General features: G+C 39.6%; 1 protein-coding gene across 3 annotated transcripts in view; it reads right to left on the minus strand.

The window, feature by feature from the left end:
* Positions 1-670: 670 nt before the first annotated feature.
* Positions 671-20,084, minus strand: part of CCDC186 (coiled-coil domain containing 186) — a 35,595-nt gene continuing 16,181 nt past the window's right edge. For all 3 annotated transcript variants that reach the window (XM_082286189.1, XM_082286190.1, XM_082286191.1), the window contains 14 exons: positions 19,311-19,437; positions 17,284-17,412; positions 16,124-16,336; positions 15,083-15,202; positions 14,430-14,534; positions 13,990-14,088; positions 13,151-13,237; positions 12,243-12,385; positions 9,560-9,815; positions 8,788-8,977; positions 7,648-7,728; positions 6,406-6,616; positions 5,133-5,352; positions 671-4,494 (listed from right to left, as the gene is read on the minus strand). In XM_082286189.1, coding sequence (XP_082142315.1) covers positions 4,411-4,494; positions 5,133-5,352; positions 6,406-6,616; positions 7,648-7,728; positions 8,788-8,977; positions 9,560-9,815; positions 12,243-12,385; positions 13,151-13,237; positions 13,990-14,088; positions 14,430-14,534; positions 15,083-15,202; positions 16,124-16,336; positions 17,284-17,412; positions 19,311-19,437 — 2,065 coding nt within the window. In that variant the 3' untranslated portion in view covers positions 671-4,410. The remainder of the gene's footprint in view (positions 4,495-5,132; positions 5,353-6,405; positions 6,617-7,647; positions 7,729-8,787; positions 8,978-9,559; positions 9,816-12,242; positions 12,386-13,150; positions 13,238-13,989; positions 14,089-14,429; positions 14,535-15,082; positions 15,203-16,123; positions 16,337-17,283; positions 17,413-19,310; positions 19,438-20,084) is intronic.

Below are 20,084 nucleotides of genomic sequence, written 5' to 3' on the forward strand. Positions count from 1 at the left end.
AACAAACTATGCTAGATCTCCACAAGAGAATAAATAAATCAGAGGAGCAAATGTGGAGCTGCCATCAAGGACCCAGTCCTTGCTACTGGGATTGTGGGGTTCTCAAATTCACGTTATGAAAGGGAAAAGCATCGAGGGCACTTAGAGGGACTGCAGTTCTGAACTGCAGCACAGCTATCACCTGTCCACCGCAATTCCCAAGGGATGAGTACAGCAGGAGAGGTGTTTTCCCCGGCTGTGCTGCTCCTCCCACTAGCAGCAGAGGAGAAGAAGCACTGCCACCTCCTGTTTACCGGGCGCAATAGGAAAGCAGGGGCTGGCAGCGAGCAGGGGAGGGGCAGACCCCTGCAGCACTGCTCGGATTCCCCGAGGAATCCCGACCCGCTCGAGGGGAACACGAGGGGTTTTGGCGGTGCCCTCCGTGCCGGCAAGAACAGCCTGCGGGCAGTCCAGCTGCTTTTAGCCCAGAGCGTTTGTTTGCTTGCAGGCATCACGAGCTCCCACTCCTCAAGGATGAGCAGCCAGCACAGACCCCACTCTGAGAGCTGCCAGCACAGCCTGGAGTCAAGGCAGCAGCAACTAATGGGACAAATCACAGACCCAAGCCAGGCTTTCATACATTTGTATGTTTATTATTTCAAAGTACAGTATATACATAAGGTATAGCAATACCTTTGAAAACTTTATACAGAAACAGATATCTACAAAATTAAATCAACAGACATTCTGTGTACAGGACTTACACACATGGATTGGAAGAATCAACATCGTTTCAGTTAGAACATGAAAATGGGAAGGAAACACCCACCCATCTCGGAAAAGCTCTAAATACCACCCAGCTCCCTCTGCAACACAGGCACCTGTCCCTGGACAGGTGAGACAGGGTACACCTGATTCCTTGTGCCACATACTGCTGTCACAGGGACTGGCACAGAAGGGTGAAGGCCCCTTGGGATGGGCCTTGCCCTCTGAACCCCTCCCTAGATTCGGGTCTTTGCAGGATGTGGACACTCAGCTTTACACCTGATGCACTGGAAGCCAGACATACCATTTCCAAATTTTTCTTTTTTTCAGTTATGAACCAAAACATTGCAATGAAAAACATTTTAAGAGATACTACAGGTGTTGCCAGCAACAAATGAAGATAATGAGAAAATATTCAAGGAAGAAATCAATCTCCAGTTTTCTGGATATTATAACTAAAAATATTGCACAACTCTGTGTGGCAGCAAGCCAGTGATTTCTATAGCATAAAATAGTATTCTTCAGGTCAGAGAGTCTGGCTTCAGACAATGACAGTGCTGGATTTTACAGAAGGTGGAAAAGGATAGGCAGCTTTCTTGTAGGGCCTCTAGCAACATCTGTATGTGCGATGTTTGAATTCAAAGAGCACCCTGAGTATTTAAGAAATAGATGTTTAAGCTTGTAAGACACAACCAGCCACAAGCTTGGAATTTTCAAAAGCAGCCTGTGGCAATTACACATCTAATGGACACTGAATTTCAGTGACAGGCATGTAGCTAAATGCTCCAGGCTGCCTTCATGATTAGTTTATTAATTTACCAGTTTATCTCCAAAATTCAGTTTATCTGAGGACAGTTTTCAGTTTCAGGTTGATAATACAATTTCCAGAACAAGGGTAAGTGGGATGAGATTGCTACACAAGCCTTGCAACCCACCCTGTACCAGCTGGTGCTCACCTGTGTGAGCCACCCCACAGAAACACCTTTCCACAGAAAGCGTTCTCGGTATTGCACCAAGAGCATCACACTTCTGACAAGCTACCCCATGGAAATAGGGCCAGCAACATTTTATGGCTGATACATCAGTGCCTCTCAAAATGAGGAACATCTTTATGCCAAGTGCTGGTTGATCCCATCAGGTACACATCACAACCTGGGCTGACTGGAGAGTCAACTTGCCAATGTGCAAGCCAGAATGACTTCTCCATCTCTAGCAGATATGCTTAAAATAACACCTGTGGATGACAGCTTTGGTCCATGAAATCACTGTGCACAATAAACAATGTGTATTTTGGCTGCTTTGTGTGTCTCCATGACCAAGGAAAAAAAAAAAGTCTGAGAAGTTATTAGTGCTACAAAGAGCAAGCAGCATTTCCAGCAGGGCAGGAGGACAGCTAACAAGGTTTCTCAACTTAAAAGGAGCAACAACCATGCCAAAAAGAAGTAAGAATTTCCACAAAGCCATTGCACTGATTCCATCTGCACCACACCCCTCCTTCATTCACACTGTACACCTGGAGAACATACATTAAAAGATTACAATATTAACATGGTATCTAAAATACTGGAGTCATTCAGCTGAATGCCTGAAAACATCCAGAGATCCGGTACATTAAATCCTGAAAACACAAACATACAAGAGCTAAGCTATGTTTTAGCATGCAAATTGTTCTAAAGTACTTTTTCTCAGCAGAAGGTCCAAGCTCAGTCATGAACAACTGTCTGTTCGCTTCCTGGAAGCTGTGACCAATCTGTTTCAGCAGTCAGGTATTTTCACATCACTTAAACAACAGTAAAGCAGAGGGCAGTCCCATGACTGGACTGGCCCAAATTTCCTAACATTTCAGATAACCATTGCTCTCAGGAATTAGAAAAATAGATGTATAAAACCCCACCCAGATTAAAGGCTTGCAGTTTCTATATAATGCTCGCTCAGGTTTTAAACAATTTGTTCCCACTCTCCCTTTCTAAAGGATTACTCAATCCTTTGACACTGAAGGGACCTGCCATCCCAGACTCTTGAAGCTCTCTGGACCACAAACCAGGCCTTAATCCCACGAGGACTTTTCAGAGATGCCCATCTTTAAACGAACAAGGAAGTTCTACTATCTTGAACCTAGCTATTCACACCAAATTAGGCTCTTTTGCTCAACTGGTTTTACTACAAAGCTCAGGCAACTCAGTGGCATCTGAAAATGGAGTTCACAGCCCTAAGCCACCCAGATGTCTGATCAATTATCCCCCTCTGTGCCACCAGATCAGGTCCCTCATTTTGTGTACGATGCAAACAGTGCCTGCAGTAAGACAGATTCTTCCCCCACATCCCCCTTTTTGATTAAAGTAGCTAAAGCATTGCTCTTGTAAATGTACATTGACTCTTTTCATGACAATAGGAAGTTCAAGTACATAATAAAAACCTGAAGTATGTATTTACGCTGTGATCTGATCAATTTATTTTGGTCAAAAGATGACAGATACAGAAACCATGCACTTACTGCTGGAATAAAGATATTTCAGATCCTGTATATTACTTATCCTGGAATTAAAATGTGAACATGATGTTGTGACTAACCCAAATCTGGTCACCTTGATAGACTTCCTTCATCTGAAGGACTAAGTAACAGCTCTCAGTTTGTGCCATTTTGACCAACTAATTCTTCACAACAGTAAAATCAAAGAGTTGCACAGATTTCTGTGCCACTTTCACAGTCAACAATAGATTAAAATCCCATTTAAATACATTTCTTATTTCTTACCATTATTTTCACTAGTTGGTCTAGCCACAGATAATGACAAAATTTAGCTTCCATTTGCCTTTGAAAACAGATGCAATCACCATGTCTACATGTACATATGTAACAAAGGGCAGCTGAAACTCCTACTTCTTAAACGCTGTTAGTTATGCAGAAGCCCAGAGAACTTTATTAGCCAACTATCTGTATCAGACTTCTTTAGATCCACATGTCTAAGGATCAAGGGTTTACAAGATTTGCATTGGTTTCAATTACACGAACTCAAGAACTGAATCAACACTTTCTAATCCCTTAGTTTTACTGTTGTTTCACACCTCTGGAATAAAGAAACTGACCAGCTGAATGTTAACCTAAAGCAGAAAATATGCAGTATCATGGCCACCACTTAAAACCCAAAATTTTGTGACAAAGCATTATTCCATGCCTATGTCAAAAAATGCTTAATCAACTCAAAGATCAGAAATAATATGCAAGAAAGAAAATAAATGTCTGAAAGCCCTTAAAGCTCAGTAACACTGGATATGTTCAATAGCAACTAAGACATAACTGGCTTTATTTTTTTTTTAAGCTCCATCTTTAAGTGACTGATTAATTACACAGTGCAGAAATTAAAATCTCATGGCAACTCACTCCAAACAGTCTGCACTGCAAAGCATCTGTATGTCATTTCAAATAGAAGTTCCAGATAAATGTAGTGTGCAGTCAATTTCAGCAGTGCCTCAGGCTGGTACTGGGTAGACAGAACCACACAGATGCCAACCCTGTTGATCTCTCACACGAGTGAGCCTGTGTGGTCAAAGGCTGCTTCTGCAAAACCCCAGATGCTTGTGCTGGCAGGCAGAATGTAAAACACAGTGGTCTGTAGCACCTGCCTTTCCTGCATCTTCACGTTGGTTAGTCCCCAGAAGTTTTAGTTATGTCTGCTTGATTCTCTGTTCCAGTTCATGCTTGTGTTTAATAAGCCGTTCTATTTCTGTTCCTAGAGTCTGCAGGTTTTCCTTTAGAGGGGGGGAAATGATAAGGTAAGTTATACATGGAAAATGAGTCCATCAGCACAAAATGCACTAATAAGTCAAAATTACTGTTTATGTCAGCAGGTTGATACTTTCAAGTATCCAGAACAAATGCAAATGATTAGACAGAGCTGGAAAAAACCAAGCTCATTTCAATAAAAGACTCAAAGCTCTGGGCAAGTCTTTTTTTGCAGTTACCAATATTCTACAGGATGCCTAGAAAGTATAGCATCCAAGGGGAATGATAATTAGAGGAAGAGATCTCCAACTTGTGCACAACACTGCAGCTCAGCTGGCAGCCCGCACACCATTCTCCAGGCTGCCACCTCTCCCTGGCAGCAGATGTTGCTGCCCCAGGAGCTCAAGAAGAGACCCTGCCCTGCTGAAGGCACAGGCACTCCAGAACTTACTTCAAGCAGCAGCCTATTAGTGCAGCATGCTCTGACAGTCCTGAGCTGGAGGTACAGCAGGGATCATGTCACGTAACTCCCTGGTTAACCCCAGTGCTATCAGTGGCACCAAATCACAGTGAGGTGACTTCTGAAAAGCCTTTTAGCAGCACGCAGTGAAGGGAGTATCTGAGAACCACAAGAATGTGTGGAAGAACTGGCACAGCTACTCACTTTCAATGTAATATTCTTCAGTAATGTATCCTCTAACACAGCCTGAAGCTTCCTGTTTATCTCTAAGGAGAGTTCCAATGTGAGCCCACTGTCTGCAGGGTGAGATGTATACAGAGATGCCATAATCCCACCACGCCTACTCAAGTGTACTTTGTTGAAGTCAGAAGCCTCTGATGACAGCGTTCCAGCTTCTTCCCGCAAAATATAACTCTGAATAATTCTGGAGGATAAAAAAAAACCAAAACAAAACATCACAGCATTACAAAGAAGAGAAGAGTCAGACACTGAAGTAACTTCAGGTTCCTGACATAAATCATTTTATTTTCAAGCAGTACTGTATTACCAAAAAAGCAGTAAAAAGTACTCCTGCAATTTCTAAGTCAGAGGAAAACCTGGGATACCAATAGTGATATAGGAGATCCTGATACGCCAAGACACTACAATGTTCAAGATCTACTTATTTGGAAGTATTCTGAAAAGCTACTGGGACAAAAAAAGTACTTTAAAGAAGTCTCTACTTTTCTCTGCTGAAAGACTCCAGACACTGAATCTTAAGCTGTCTACACATGAGACAAAAATTACTAAGTCTCTTCTCAAGAGTCTTCCCACGTTGTGATCATGTTCTGTGAAATGGGACCAGCTGGGTATAAATGTCTGGACTCAGTAAGCAAGGGCTATTCCTAACAGGCAACTGCACCTTCCAGAAGCAGGTATATGCCAGCGTTTCTTCCCCTCCTAACTGGACTTCCAGACATTATCCTGTAAGATGAGATTTTTATTTAAGTGGAATCTTGTTTCACACATTAACTAATGACCACCTTTGGCTCAGATGCATTGTTTGTTTGATATGCATACCAGAACACCATCTGGAATGATGCAGATTCTCCTTCCAAAACAAACACAATCAGCGCCCTTTTAAGCACATGAGGAGAATGGACTCTTCTGTTAGCCAGTGGCAGCAGTCCACCTCACATCAGCTGCCTGCTGACCATTTTGCTATCAAAAACCCACTTGTGCCAGTTAATTCCTCTTGAAAAAATTCGGTAATAGTAATAATTGCCAAACACTTGGCAATTACTATAACTGCTGGAAAAAGATAAGGAAAAAAAACTCAAAAACTAATTCTACTTTTGCAATCTACTGTCACTGCAATATTTTTACTGTTTCAAACATTTTCATTTAGACAATTATTTTTCTTACATAAAGTCCAAAATGCTTGCCTAGTGCATCAGCTCAACACTGAAAACCTGCATGAACACAACACAGAACATACTTTGTTTTTTTCCTGATTTCCTCTACCAGCTGTTTAATGTGATCCTCCATAAATTCCATCTTCTCATTTTTTCGAGCATGTGCCTTCTGCAGCCTTAGTATTCTTTCAACCAAGACAGCCTTGTCCACCTCTGGGAAGCTGTCCACAGCCACTGCAGAGCCAGTGTTCTCAGGGGACCGATCCTCGTTGCTGCTGCGCGCGTTAAGGGACCCTGCCAACACATCAGCATTTGTAAGAACTCCTTTGGCTTTTACACCAGGTAAAATGCCCCCAGCAGAGCAGTGCATGCACCAATTACCTGTCAGGAGCTTAGGATACTTTCCTCAGGATGCCAGTTTCCCTTTATGTTAGTGGGGTTCTCTCTAAAGGACTCTTACAGAGTTGAAATGAGACACACTGGGACAGCAGTGCAGTCCCCTCCCGTGGGTGCTCTGCCTTTGGTGTAAGTCTGCTCCCTTCAGGAATGCTAATTCCCACTAAAACACCTTCATATTCATTTACTCTGCACAAGACTGCGCTGATTTTAAATGTGTGTTTTGGAGTAAACTAAAATTACAATACTATCAAAACTGTACAGACTCACAAAAGCTCTACATATAAACACTCTGCAGCACTGATCACTTAGAGCTTGCAGTATTTTCTTTACTTTCTGCTGTTCTTTCCAAGCATTTATCTCTCTCACACTGAGATTACAGGACATCTGGACAGAACTAACCCAACTTAAAACTCAAAGATATCAAGGAAGGAAACATGCTGTTTTCAATGCTAAAGATGAGTTCTAACTGGATAGAAAGTAATGAATATTACATAAACCCACTGAAGTCTCTAATGATGCTAATTGATTTCTCATTTACACAGTTGCAACTGTCAATAGGGTAATTAAACAATGTGGGAAGCTACTGCTCATTTTTATTTTGCCTATGGTGGCATGTAAAAAGGTCCTCTATAAACTGGAGTCCTCTTGAGCTTCCTCCAAACACAAAAGCAACAAAATAAAAAAGGCAGGTATTTAAAAAGAGACAAAATATATAAAGATCATAAACATTACACTTTAATCTCATAATAAGCACCTACAACTGCAGTCAGCCAAGTGCATTTTGGTGCTTAGAGGCTATTTTGTCAGTTTTAATGGGAGGCTGCCCACACACTGCATATGCACAAACCACATAAAGAGCAAGCACACTATGGCAACCTTGTTAGGACTGAAGGGCTGTTTGGCAGCCTGGCTATGTGCTCCATTACCTGATGAACTGGAACGGCTCCCCATGCTGCTGACTTCTTTGTCATAATTACCATTTTCCATCTGATCCAATTTCCTCCGTGCTAGAAGTATTAACAAAACAATGGTTACCAACAGCAGAGTAAGAACTAAAAATTACAGTGTCACCAACATACAGAGCCTCTAATCATCTCTGACCTGCACTAATTTAACGTGGCTTGGCAGCTGAAAAGACAATGGCAGCAACTAAAAGTAAAACCCAAACCCCATCTCCCTCTGGCCCCAGCCACAAAGCACCTGGATGTAACATCCACCACGATCCCTACACACTGCAGCAGTTGCAGTTGAAGGAGGTAGTGTCATATGTAGGATTAACTGGTAACAGTAAGACTTCAATTCGATTTTACTTTTGATTAGGTCTACCATGTAAATTACTACTGAATGGCAACTCTGTTCCAGCATCTCATAACTGTATCACTACAACCAGCAGAGTGTAGTACTTGGGCCAGAAGCACCACTCACTTAGTAGGGATCAAGAAGGAAAGCACACAGCTGTTCTTATGTGCACAAAAAGGGACAGGGAACTTGTCTTGTACAGTGCCAATAAGATTTCTTCTTTCAAACACACTTCAAACACATTTAATTATCTTCAAATCTATTTGCATTCAGAGCATATGCATTGTTGGGTATTTAATGACTTCTATTTGTAGACAAAATTAGTCATCAGTCTCGCCATATCCAGCTTTAAAAACTGAAGTGTTCTGTTTAATGTACTAAAAAAATAACTGTCACCAGCAATTCCTGATACAGTCAGCAACTAGGAAACTTCTGGCAACTTCTGAACATACTCCTACAAATACCTACAGTGTCATTTCAGTAGTCAGATACATCATATAACAAAGATGAAGCTCTCTTGAAATAAGTACTTCATTTTATGTGTAAGCCCACTTCAAAAGTTACATTTTAGACTGAAAATTAACACAAAGGCCTGTAACTGCAGTTTCCACAAGGTCTAACTTGCTCACTCTCGCTGTCTTCAGGGACAGGGAGAGCTTGAAGGGTGACACTCAAGCAATGAGCACACAACAGACAGGACCTGAGTCTCTACCAGACCCTGAAGGGATTCCAGATGGGGCTGACTCAAAAGTGAGAATAATCTTCACCTAGCTGAAGTTGTTTTGTGAGGTCTTTCAGGTTGGCTGCATGCTTGCGCTTCTGGGTAGCCAGGTCATCCTTCAGTTCATCCACGTGAGTCTTCAGTGCCGACAGCTCTTCCTGCTCTGAGGCCAGCTGAGCCTGCAGGGTCTCAACCTCTGACTTTCGCTGATCCTCCTCCTTCTGTAACTTGATGGCCTGAAATGTGATTTTGTTTTCAGTCATACACAAAAAAATTCTAACTTAACCATAGTGCATGCTTAACACCCCTACCTGCACTTTTCACCTGGAAATCCATTCACACTTTACTTTTATTATTTAGGCTGAACACTAGCACTTCATGTGAATAGTAAGATTCTTCAACTATCTCCAAAACATCTACACGATACAGTACAAAGTCACATGACCTTCCATGACACACTGAGTTTATTAAAAATTACAATTATCTCATAGTACAAACAGGAGCTGAGGAACAGCTGACAGTAATAAATTTCACAGGCAAATCAGAACTTTTTGTCTGTTTCAATGACAGTTGCACAAACAACTCTCTGCTCCCAAAGACAGAGCAACACAATGACACTTCCTCATTCCAGTGCAGTGTGCCTCAGGATTTCTTTCCCCTTGGAAACATGAGGTATTCATATCCCACTGCTACTAATGGCAAACTCAAGGAGAAATTGCAGTCAGGTAAGTGAAGACATGAGGTGGTATTCATGTGCCACATCTTTATCTGCATCAGACATCTCATTAGAGCGAAAACAAGCTGCCCACTGTACTCACCAGATCATCTTTAGCCTGTTGAACACACTCCAGCTGATTCTGCAGCTCTCTTTCACTGTAAGAAAGCTTATCCAACTGGCTCTGTAAGGAATTGTTTTCAGACTGAAGCTGTGCATTCTTACTGGTTAATTTTTCAGTGAATATCAATAGCTCAGATTCTCTTTTCCGACTACCTTCAATGTCCTTCTGAAGATCAGCAATCAGAGAATTGGAACCATCTATTTCTTCTTTTAAAGCATTGATTTCTTGTTCATCTCTGTCAAAAAAATTGTATCTCATTAGGGATAACCTGAGCTCAAAGACATCAAGTTTTACTGAAACCAAGGCATTCAGGTCAAGCCCACATAAGGCAGGGGAACAATTAATGACCCTGGAGCATCCATTAGTCACTGGATCATTTTAAATGTCAAGGGAGTTTTCGCTTAATTTCACGACACGCTGCAGTGCTGAAGTGACACATTTCTGCATCCCACAGAAGGACATGCAGGCATTAGCTCCTCAAGGAAGGCCATCTTTCCATATTCAACATTTCCATATGTCCTTCAGATCAGGGTACAAACAAAACCCTCAAAACCAGACCTGGTAGGTAAGAGGAAGGTTTGCAAACCCAATAAAGGTGGCCAATCTGTAAGAGGACCTGTCTTTAAGAGACAGGGAAATACAGTTTGGAGTGTCTCTAGGACAGCAGCATGGTGATTCCTGAAACATCCTTATCCAAGCAGTGCAGCTCTGAATCACAGGGCCTGTCTTACTCCACTATCCCTTCCCCAAAAAACAAGTCTCTCCCCTCTACAAAATAAGTTTTTGTTTCTACTGGAAGACTCCCATTAGGAGACCTTTCATCTATCACACCCAACCCATTTGAGTGAAAAATGCTGCATCTTCAGTTAGCATCAACATTCTAGAGAAAGTGTTTGAAATTAATTTCAAAATTAAATAGCTTTTAAAAATGTTACAGAATAAAAACATCCCTCTCATTTGCTTTTGCGATATTACTTCAATAATTTTTCAATCACAGGATTTTCTACACCTTTTCTAAAACTTTACTTTCAAACAGCAGAAAAAACCTCAACTCCCCCACAGGGAGTGTGTATATTCAAATTTAAAAATAAAATTAATATTACACAAAGGAAGAGCACACATCTGATTTAATTTACTGACATATGGTGTAATTACAAGGAGGATCAATTAATTTTAAATCAACAATCCTGTATTGATTTGTTTCTCCAAGAAGAGCTGAGACACAGTCATTTGTGCTGCGAAGTATCTCACCTGTAGCTCCCATTTAAAAACCTGTGCCAGAAGGCTATGCTTGTATTTTACATTTTCAAATATGTTGTTTCATTATGACAGGATAAATCTCTGCCTAGCAGTCAGGGTTGGACCAGAAAAAATTAAAGGTTTAGACCATTCTAAAAGAGATGTCTAGCTTATGCTTAAAAATCTGCCCATGAAGGAGACCGGGGAACACTGGAGGTGATCAGTACCCAATTCAGCCATGAAGTTCTTCCCAGCACTCAACCTAAAATCACATTCCTCCAGTAAACAAGCATAGCTGAACATTCACTTTATAATACAGCCTTTTATACATTTCAGGATGCTTGTCATGAAATTGAAATAAAAGACAATATGAAATTTGATGTAGGGACAATAAATGTTGTATGGGAAGGATACTGAAAAAAAAAATCCAAGTTGAATGAGAGACATATTTAAACATGTCTCAATTACCGAGAGGAAAAGATAACTGGAAAAACACATTTGTAGTTTCACACTTTGATCAGTGTCACTTTAATTCATTTGGCAAGATTCCAAGTGAAAAAGAACTGTTACTGATCCAAGTGTAGGCTCCAGTAGTCTCTAGCAGACTGCATTTCCCTGGAAGGCTGATGACACCATATAGGTGACCAGCACACAGCAAATGGGAAGTGGTTGATTTGCTAAACCCTGAGGAAGGCCTATAATTACTGAAATACTTTTCAATGATAAATGAGAACTGTTTAACAGCATGAGAGGGACAGACATGGATGGTTCTGCTTATCTGACATTTATCTATCTCCATTTATTCAATACCACTGGAACCAGCAGAGTGGGCAGCATTTGTATATCCCAGCCCAGATGTACCACACAGATGCAGGACCATGCTCAGACACTCCTGAACTGTGCATGAGCTCAACCCTCCCCTGAGATTATTTCCCTCACATTCTTAAATGAGCCAACTCTGACACAGCAGAATGAATTCCAGTCCATTAGAAAGACAAGTGCCCCATACTGTCTGAAGACAGCATCTGCCAATTAAGTAAAATTCTCTTCATTAAATACTTCCAGTCATCCATCACCATTTTAAAGCAATTTGTCTCTCTTTCCAGTTAAGTTGCTTCCCCTCTCTCTTTTAATAAAACAAGTACTGGGCACACAGTGAAGAAGATGTAACTTCCAGAGTAGGCTAGAAATCAAGCACATTTTATTCTAATAATGAGGGACGCTGAATTAGATTTATCAGTCTCAATCCCCTTGTTTTGTAAGAGTCCACCATGGTTATCTTCAGTATTAGCAACACTGATTTAAATTAGGACAGGTATTTTTCAAATTAGAATACTTTTAAAGCATCAATAACTTCAATAAAACAAACCCTTCCACATATCAGATAATCTTTTATATCATTACTCAAAGTGCACAGCTGTACCTCTGATGTTGATCCTGCAGGTGATCTACAGTTTTGACTCTGTCCAGCAAATTCTGAATTTCACTTTTCTGTCTATTTATTATTTCTTTATACTTGGATAACTCATCTTCTGTTCTTAAGCGCTCATCCTCTAGACACTTTACCTAAATGGAAAAAAAAAATAAAACCAGAAACTATTTAGTCTCACAAACTTCAGAGTGAAATTATTCTGATCAGCTGTCTAGACTGTTGTACAAAGCTAATGTGTTAATTTTTTGGTGATTCCAAGTAACTTAGAACAATATCCCTAAGTATTTCAGATCAATTAGAGCCAGAAAAATAAACAAAACAAAACAATTAAATTCAGCAAATGTGATTAACATTAGTTTTGTCCAAAGACTAAACTTATCAGCCTAATGGATCAGGATCCACAGATATGATGTTTCCCCAGTTACCAAGCCAACTCCTTACTATGTCTTCCTCCCTTTTTCCAGTCCTACTGAACTGCTCTGGAAAGAAAGATTGCCACAGGTCATGGATAGCATAACCCCCTTACCAGAGGTCACATGTATGAACTCTACAAAACTCATTCCACAGGCAGAAGCTTACAAGCATTTTATTTATACTAAATTTACAAGATTTGAAGTGTTTACAGGATTACGACTTTCAAATGTTTCTCAACTTTTCAGCCAAATGAGGTGCACACCATGAAGCAAAACACTGTTGTGTTATGGATCAGCTCATACTCCCTAAAAAAAAGTTATCCAGAGTCAACAATTAGGTATCCCTTCTAGTCTCATGCCAGCCAATCTCTAATCACACTGTTTATTCCTGAAGAACTGGAAGTACAATTAAGAGATGGAATGCATTCTTGTTCCAAAACCCCAACACTGCTTCCAGCCCCACTCCAATCCAACTCAGCACGTTACCTTTGTTCTCAGTGTTCGAAGCTCATCCATGCTTTCCTTAAATGTTCTCTTCAAATCTTCCAGTTCTTTTATTTTTGCGTGCTGCACCTTTTCAGAGGGTAAAAACCTCATTGAGTAAAGTAAATGTACAGTGGCACCTCAAAAAAATCTAGGCTGATACAGGCCACCACAACAGCTGAGAGGCTTGAGGCAGAAGAGGGGCCCCAAAGGGTTGGTTTACTTCTCCAAAAAGGAAAGCAAAACCTCAAAGCTACTTTATTCTCAGAAGGACCAAGAAGAAAAGTAAGACTGCACATTGTGCTTTAAGGTACACAAATCTATGGCCCAACAGGCCCTAGGAAAGCTCTAAGCAAACTGGCACTTGGTCACCCCTGAAGATGGTGTGTGCACAGATGAGCTGTGAGCAGATACAACATCATTAGAGAATTTCACTTTGGGGTTAGCAAATCTCTACCAAGAACAGAGGCTGGTCCTTGTCTCTCCTTGCCATGTATCTTGGCAAAATACTGGTCAGAGAAAGGCCTGCCTGTCATCTGAATTTGTGCTTTTAATTACAGCAAAATTCATGTTTCTAAATCAAAGAACAGTTATTTTACCTTCATTACATCATATTTTTCCCCAACTTTGTTTTTAAAAAGTGAATCCAAGGTAGTACCTGAAGACATCCTCCAAAAAACAATGCTAGAGGGCAGACACCTGTGATTTAGTATTAGACCACAAAAAAAAGACAAAACCCAAAGAATTTGGCTAAACTGTAAGCAACTTAAAATAAGATTCTCAAAATTAAAATATCATGGAATTCTTAACCACAAAGTGGACTCCACACACCACATATTTACCTCCAGGTGATCAGACTTCTCCTGAATTTGTTTCTCTAGTTCTCCTTTAGTTATTCGGAATTTTGCATCCAATTCATTTGATTTAATTTCTTCTGACTCCTAAAGGGATTGAAGAAATGTAAGAAGAGTTTTAGAGTTTTATGTTTCCTTTTCTATTCTACAAGCGTACAGACAGCTTTTCACACCACTGAGTGTTTCCTGTAAGCACATCTCTGATAATCCTGACCATGCCAAGAAAGACCCCCACACTACATGCCAATCAAGATAAACATTTTCCCTTTTATGTAACAACTTTCCAGTAAAGAAACCAGTCACTATTCATCTCAGCTTTGGAGCTTGCACAGGAAAATTCCTCCCTGCTACTGCTTAAGCTAGAAAGAAATGAAAAAGAAGACTCGGGCACTAAACAATAATTTGACATCTTGAGAAAATGTGCCTACTTGATAGGATTTTATCATTTCCTGACAGTTTTTCCTTATCTGATCTCCTTCTTCTTTTGCTTCAGTTAATTTTGTCATTGCATCTTTGAGGCGTTCTTTGGTTTCCTACAAAAACAGTAATTAAAAGAATGGGTTAAACCTAGTAAAACTTGTGTACTTAACTTCACCTGAGAAGCACAATTCTCATAATGAAACTTTCCTTTCAGTCTGAAAAGAATTAACAAACACTATTTTTCCCCTTGCTTTGTTCAACCGTTACTTCAGGCAATTCCATTCGACCCACCACTGAGGGCACAACAAAAGGATCTCGTTTATGTGCCATGCACATTTCCAGACAGCAGATTTAATTCTATCACTTAAAAACTAAGACAACTTATTTCAAACACTGCCCCCCCCCCCAAAAAAAACCCTAACAACAAATGAAAACATGATGACCAAATTAAAGAGAGTTCCACAATACATCCTCCCTTCACATTCTTCCAACATTTCCATTTCAGCATCAGTATTTAAGAGCACTATTCTGAATTTTGCTGCAGGTATTCAAATTAAACAGAAAAACCACTTTAGAAACAGTACATAAAAAGTAAACACTGTAAGAACTACATTACTCTGATTATATTTTCATGTAATGTTATCAGCACCATTTCACCCACCTTGTGTGAATCCATTTCTGTTTTCAATTTGTTCTGAGCCCATTTTACTTTGATAACATGAGAATTGATTTCTTCTTTCAATTTTTCTATTTCTCTGTTGTGTCGAGTGGCTTCACCATCCTGAGAAAATTTCATAGGTTTTTCATACAGTTTAATGATCCAGTGTTTCTACAACAAAACTCCTGTCCAGGTACCAAGTTGTTTTTTTCTTAATGTCTGGATTTTGCAAAATCATGCACATATTTGAGAATGCCCAACAATGCTTTAATCCAGTGGGGAAAAAAACCCCATTAGTGTTGTGGTTTGAATAGCAAGGTAAGGTTGCATTAGTGTTAGTATATGTTAATGTTACATATCTCTGAAAAGACAAAGCACCACAGAGATCATTTTTGTTTCAGAAGAGTAGTTTTCAGGACTTTTAAGATGTGTCCTTCTGTGCACAGTACCCTTGCTCAGAAGAGGCCCAAACTAAAGCTCGATCCCCAGTCATTTATTAACTTTTGGATCTTCCACATGAAATAGAATTGTACAACACAGCTGTGAAGAAGAATACAAAAAGACCTAGGTAATGTAATAGTGATCTCTTACTGCTTTCTAAAACGAGTAGAAAAATTTTGCATGAAAAATCCTATTGCTTTATTATCTATTTTTAGTTGTACAAGAGAGGAAATACAGAGTGAAAACACAGGAAAACAGCAAAAAATAAGATGGCAATAATTTAATGCCATTACAGCCTTTAAAAAAAAATCTGAAGCCAGAACTACTTCAAAATCTGCAACAAGCTGTCTTCTCAATTTCGTCAAAAAAAAAAAATCCCTAATGTTTCACAAACTAATTTTCAGGGAAATATTAAAAGGAATTCCAAAAAGATTGCAACGAGAACTGAGTAACTTTGTTCCCCTTCCCTTGGAGGAAAGGCACTTTCACAGCTATGCAGCAAAAACTAAATGAGAACAGGTTTTACCAAGTATAACAGCAAACAAGTGATGAGTCTGTTCTGACAGTGCTTTTAATCAAGTCATACAGCAACACTTGGAGTACCTTAGCTTCATAGAGCTGGTGCAATCTTCCTTTTTCCTGAGAAAGTTGTTTGATTTTATTTGTAAGCTTTTCTATTTCTTTATTTGCATCTCTCAGTCTTCTCTCAAGGACCTCTTTTTCCTTTCGGAGGTCAAGTGACTCCTTCTCCCCTCGGACGTATTTCATCACCATCGTCTCCTTTTCATGGCGAGCTTCCTCACATTTCTTGTTTGCCTTGAAAAATATCAAATCAGAATAAATCAATCTAGTATTTCATAATTAACTGGATATTTTCAGTATTGCAGTAGAACAGCATAAGAAGGCAGGACTCAAAAGCTCCAGTTTGGCAAAGACTAACATTAAATCCCTCTTAAGCATTGAAATTACCCACACTCCTAACAGTGAACATATATCTAAGCAGCTGCATCTTCACAGCTGAACATCTCAAATGAGTTATCAATACATTAGTAAATTCTTGTTTAGAAGGAAAGAAGTATAAAGTTTAGGAACAAAATAATTTTGCAAATACTCAGTAGCGGTCCTCTGTCTTCCCTCATCCACATGCCAACTGCACAATCATTATACAGTGGCTAATTTTTCAGATGGCTCCCTTTCAGTGGCTTAATTTTACAGATGCCCCCACCCCAGCATTAGCAAGTTCTGCTTCAAAATAGAAAAAAAAAAAAAAAAACAAAAACCCTAAAATCAGACACTGAGCTTTAGAATACATGCAACAGAGAAAATACTTGGCATAATATGATACTAAGAAGGAAAAAAATTCCCAGATTTCAATAATACATAAAGACAAAATAAGAGCTTTGTGCTGGAATTGAGAAAAATATTAATTTTCTGACATCCTGTCTGAAAAATGCTACTATCAGCTTTTAGCTCCTTCTGAATCAAGTTCAGCTTACAGGTAAAGAAGATGAGATTTCCTTGAGAGCTGAATTCAATACATATAAAAATAGGTATTTTTTTAAAGAGCTTTCAGGCACTCTGAAGTGTTAACAGCTATTTGGAAATTCACTGCTGACAGTTATCAAATATGCAGATATAACTGCACATTAGGAGTTCCAATTTTGGAAAATTTTGTCTTACCTACTGATCCAACATGTTTCCTACAAGAACCAAGTTTTTTCAATAACGGAGATGGCTCAATAGTTTAAGGTTTTCCATATTACCTGTTCCATTCGAAAGGCCATCTCTTTATGCAACTGCTGAATAGTATTTTTGGCTGCTGCATCTTGAGTTACAAGTCTGTCTTTGCTAGCTTTCACTTCTTTATTAAGCTCTTCTATTCTTGCTTCCAGCTAAAATACAACATCATGACATAATTATAGAGACAATAACTCTTTGATCATGGTTTATACAGGCAGGCATATTTCACACAAAATTAGATGCTTCAACAGATATTTACCTATATTTCACACTTGTCAAGCTGCAACCACCCATATCAACATCTAGCTTTGCATGACAGTAAAAGCATGAAAAGATGTCAATTCTTATCTTCAGTGAGAGTGAAGATGCTTCAAATCAAGTAAAACACAAGGCACAGTAATTTACTACACAAAGTAATAGATGGACAGCAAGTGCTGAGCTGCCAGAGCAGAGCTGGCTGCTATCTGAGGTTGCTGCATCTTCCACCCTTTTGTTCCTATTCTCGCGCCATATCCTTCACCGTGCCAGCAAAGCAGCCATGCATGCATACTGAACTGGGCTGGGAATTAATTCACTGAAAAATCACTCAGCAAATAGAGATGAGCTTAGTCACTGTGCTGGCACATTTTTAGCCACCTAGTGAACCAAGTCAGAGACCTGATGCAGCTTAAGAATAATCCCCAGCGTTAACTGGACCACTTCCCAGGGTGTGTTCCCTGCCAAGTCATGCAAGTCCAGCAGGAGCAGTGTGGTGGCTGCAAAGGCTGTGGCACTGCCCAAACGTTGTTCAAGCTGTGCCTAACGACTCTCCTCTTGTCCTAGGGGAAAGCCAATTCACCCAGCTAAGGGGGTTTTGTTTGCTTTGGGGGAGAAGGGGCGAGATCTCAGGGTCAGTCTCTTGCGTTTTGTGCAATCCCAAGCTGCTATGCAAGAGGCAAGAACCACCTAATTTGCTTCTGTTACCACACCATGACTTCACCACACTCTGTTCAGCTCTGCAAACCCATCATGCACCAGACAAAAAGCTTCACGTGTACAAACAGGCAGGTAGAGTTTGTTTAGAGCTGTGAGTGCAGCCAAGCCTTCATTTACTTAAAAGTTACCATAAACACTAATTCATAAATACCAGTAATAAAACACTCCCATCACAAATGAAAAACTCCAAGTGTTTCACTGCAATGTCTCTTATGACTCCAGGTGCTCTCAACTACTGTATAAAACCATTACAGTCCAAAGAATATTTTCTGAAATCACTTGCAAGCATGTAATATCACAAACACCCTCACAAATCCTTTATTCCAGAATGGAATAAAGTAATTGCTGCATGATAGAGCTTCATGAAATCATACAGTGCTATCATGGAAATACAGACAAGAAAGAATGAGGGAGCTGCTCATACTGGTTTATTCAGGAGCAAGCAATTCCAATTTGTAGCCTAAAAATAACACTTTCCAATTCAATTTTCAATCACACCATGGATTTTCAAATATTCTCTGAAATTAACCATGAATATATGAATATATCACATGAATATATTCCTCTAGAATACTTCAAGCCTGACACCCTGCTTTGTGAATAGATTTCTGTGTGATGCAGTTACCAACAAAGAAACCTGACAACCATGATAGTCACCAGCACCTGGACAAACAGAAATTTGTATTTTAAATGCTATCTCTTGCCAGATTTCCAAAACATAACCTATAATCAGTTCCTAAAGCTGGCCAGCCAGCTGCAGGGACATCAGCAGATAGCTGATAACAGACAAGCAGTGACACCTGGTGTGAAACCTTTTCCTCCCACACTAAAACCAGCCTACACCAATGCACACACCATGGTCCTCCTTGACTTGTCCCTGAGGAAAGGCGTGAATTTAGTACCTGAAAGTCAGTTTATCCAAAGACACTAAAGGCTTTTAGATGATTTCTTGGAATACAAGAACAGATTTATCCTCTTAAAAAGCTTAGGATAATAAACATGGGTTAAACAGTGGCAAGAGTTACATAATATACAAGTGAGATTCTAACCAGCACTTCCGTTTTGTTATCCTTACCTGTTTAATAATGCTGAGGTGCTGCTTTTCTGTTTCTGTTCGTTTTTTCAATTCATCTTTTAAGTTGTCCTTTTCTGAGCAGATTTCCAAAATCAGTTCCTGATGCTTTTTATTTTCTTTAATCAATCTGTAAAGAAAAAAAAAATAAAAACAAGGTACATCAGTACTGGTTTTTTTTTTTTGGTTGGTCGTTTTCAATTTTGAGATACATGGTTTTTGCTCTTCGATCTGCAAATTTTATTGGGAAGCCAGAAACCCTAAAAAACTCCATGAAAGCCTTACAAGAAAAAAAAAAATAATGTTGTGCAAGTAGAACTTAACTCCAAAACAGCAAGCAGCAACCTCCTTTGAGGAAATTGCTTGTTTCCAGCATTTTAGTGCTGTTGTGGTGCATAATGACATGGGACATTTGGTAACCCTATGAAATTACAAAACTGTCAATGTTAGTAATTTTAAGGTAATGTAAGACAGTAACTTTCAGTCAGATAGTTACACCAGTCAAATGTCTGAAAACACAAGAGTTTATTAATTTCGTGGACTTTTCAAAAGTTCACATGGAAGAACCCATGTTCTTACCAGGTTCACAACCTGGTAAGAAACAGAATCCTGATTTTTTTAAGTCCTAAGTAGGTAACAAGTCTCCATTTTCAATTTTTACCAATAGTTCCAGTTCAGCTCAGCTGTTTGACCACACCTATCTTGACATTCTAGCATAAAACTCAGAAATTACATTGTCAGAACTGCTAAATAAAGAGTCTCAAACGTATTTACATG

Source organism: Coloeus monedula, assembly GCF_965178545.1.
Source record: "Coloeus monedula genome assembly, chromosome: 8".
Classification (NCBI taxonomy): Eukaryota; Metazoa; Chordata; class Aves; order Passeriformes; family Corvidae; genus Coloeus; species Coloeus monedula.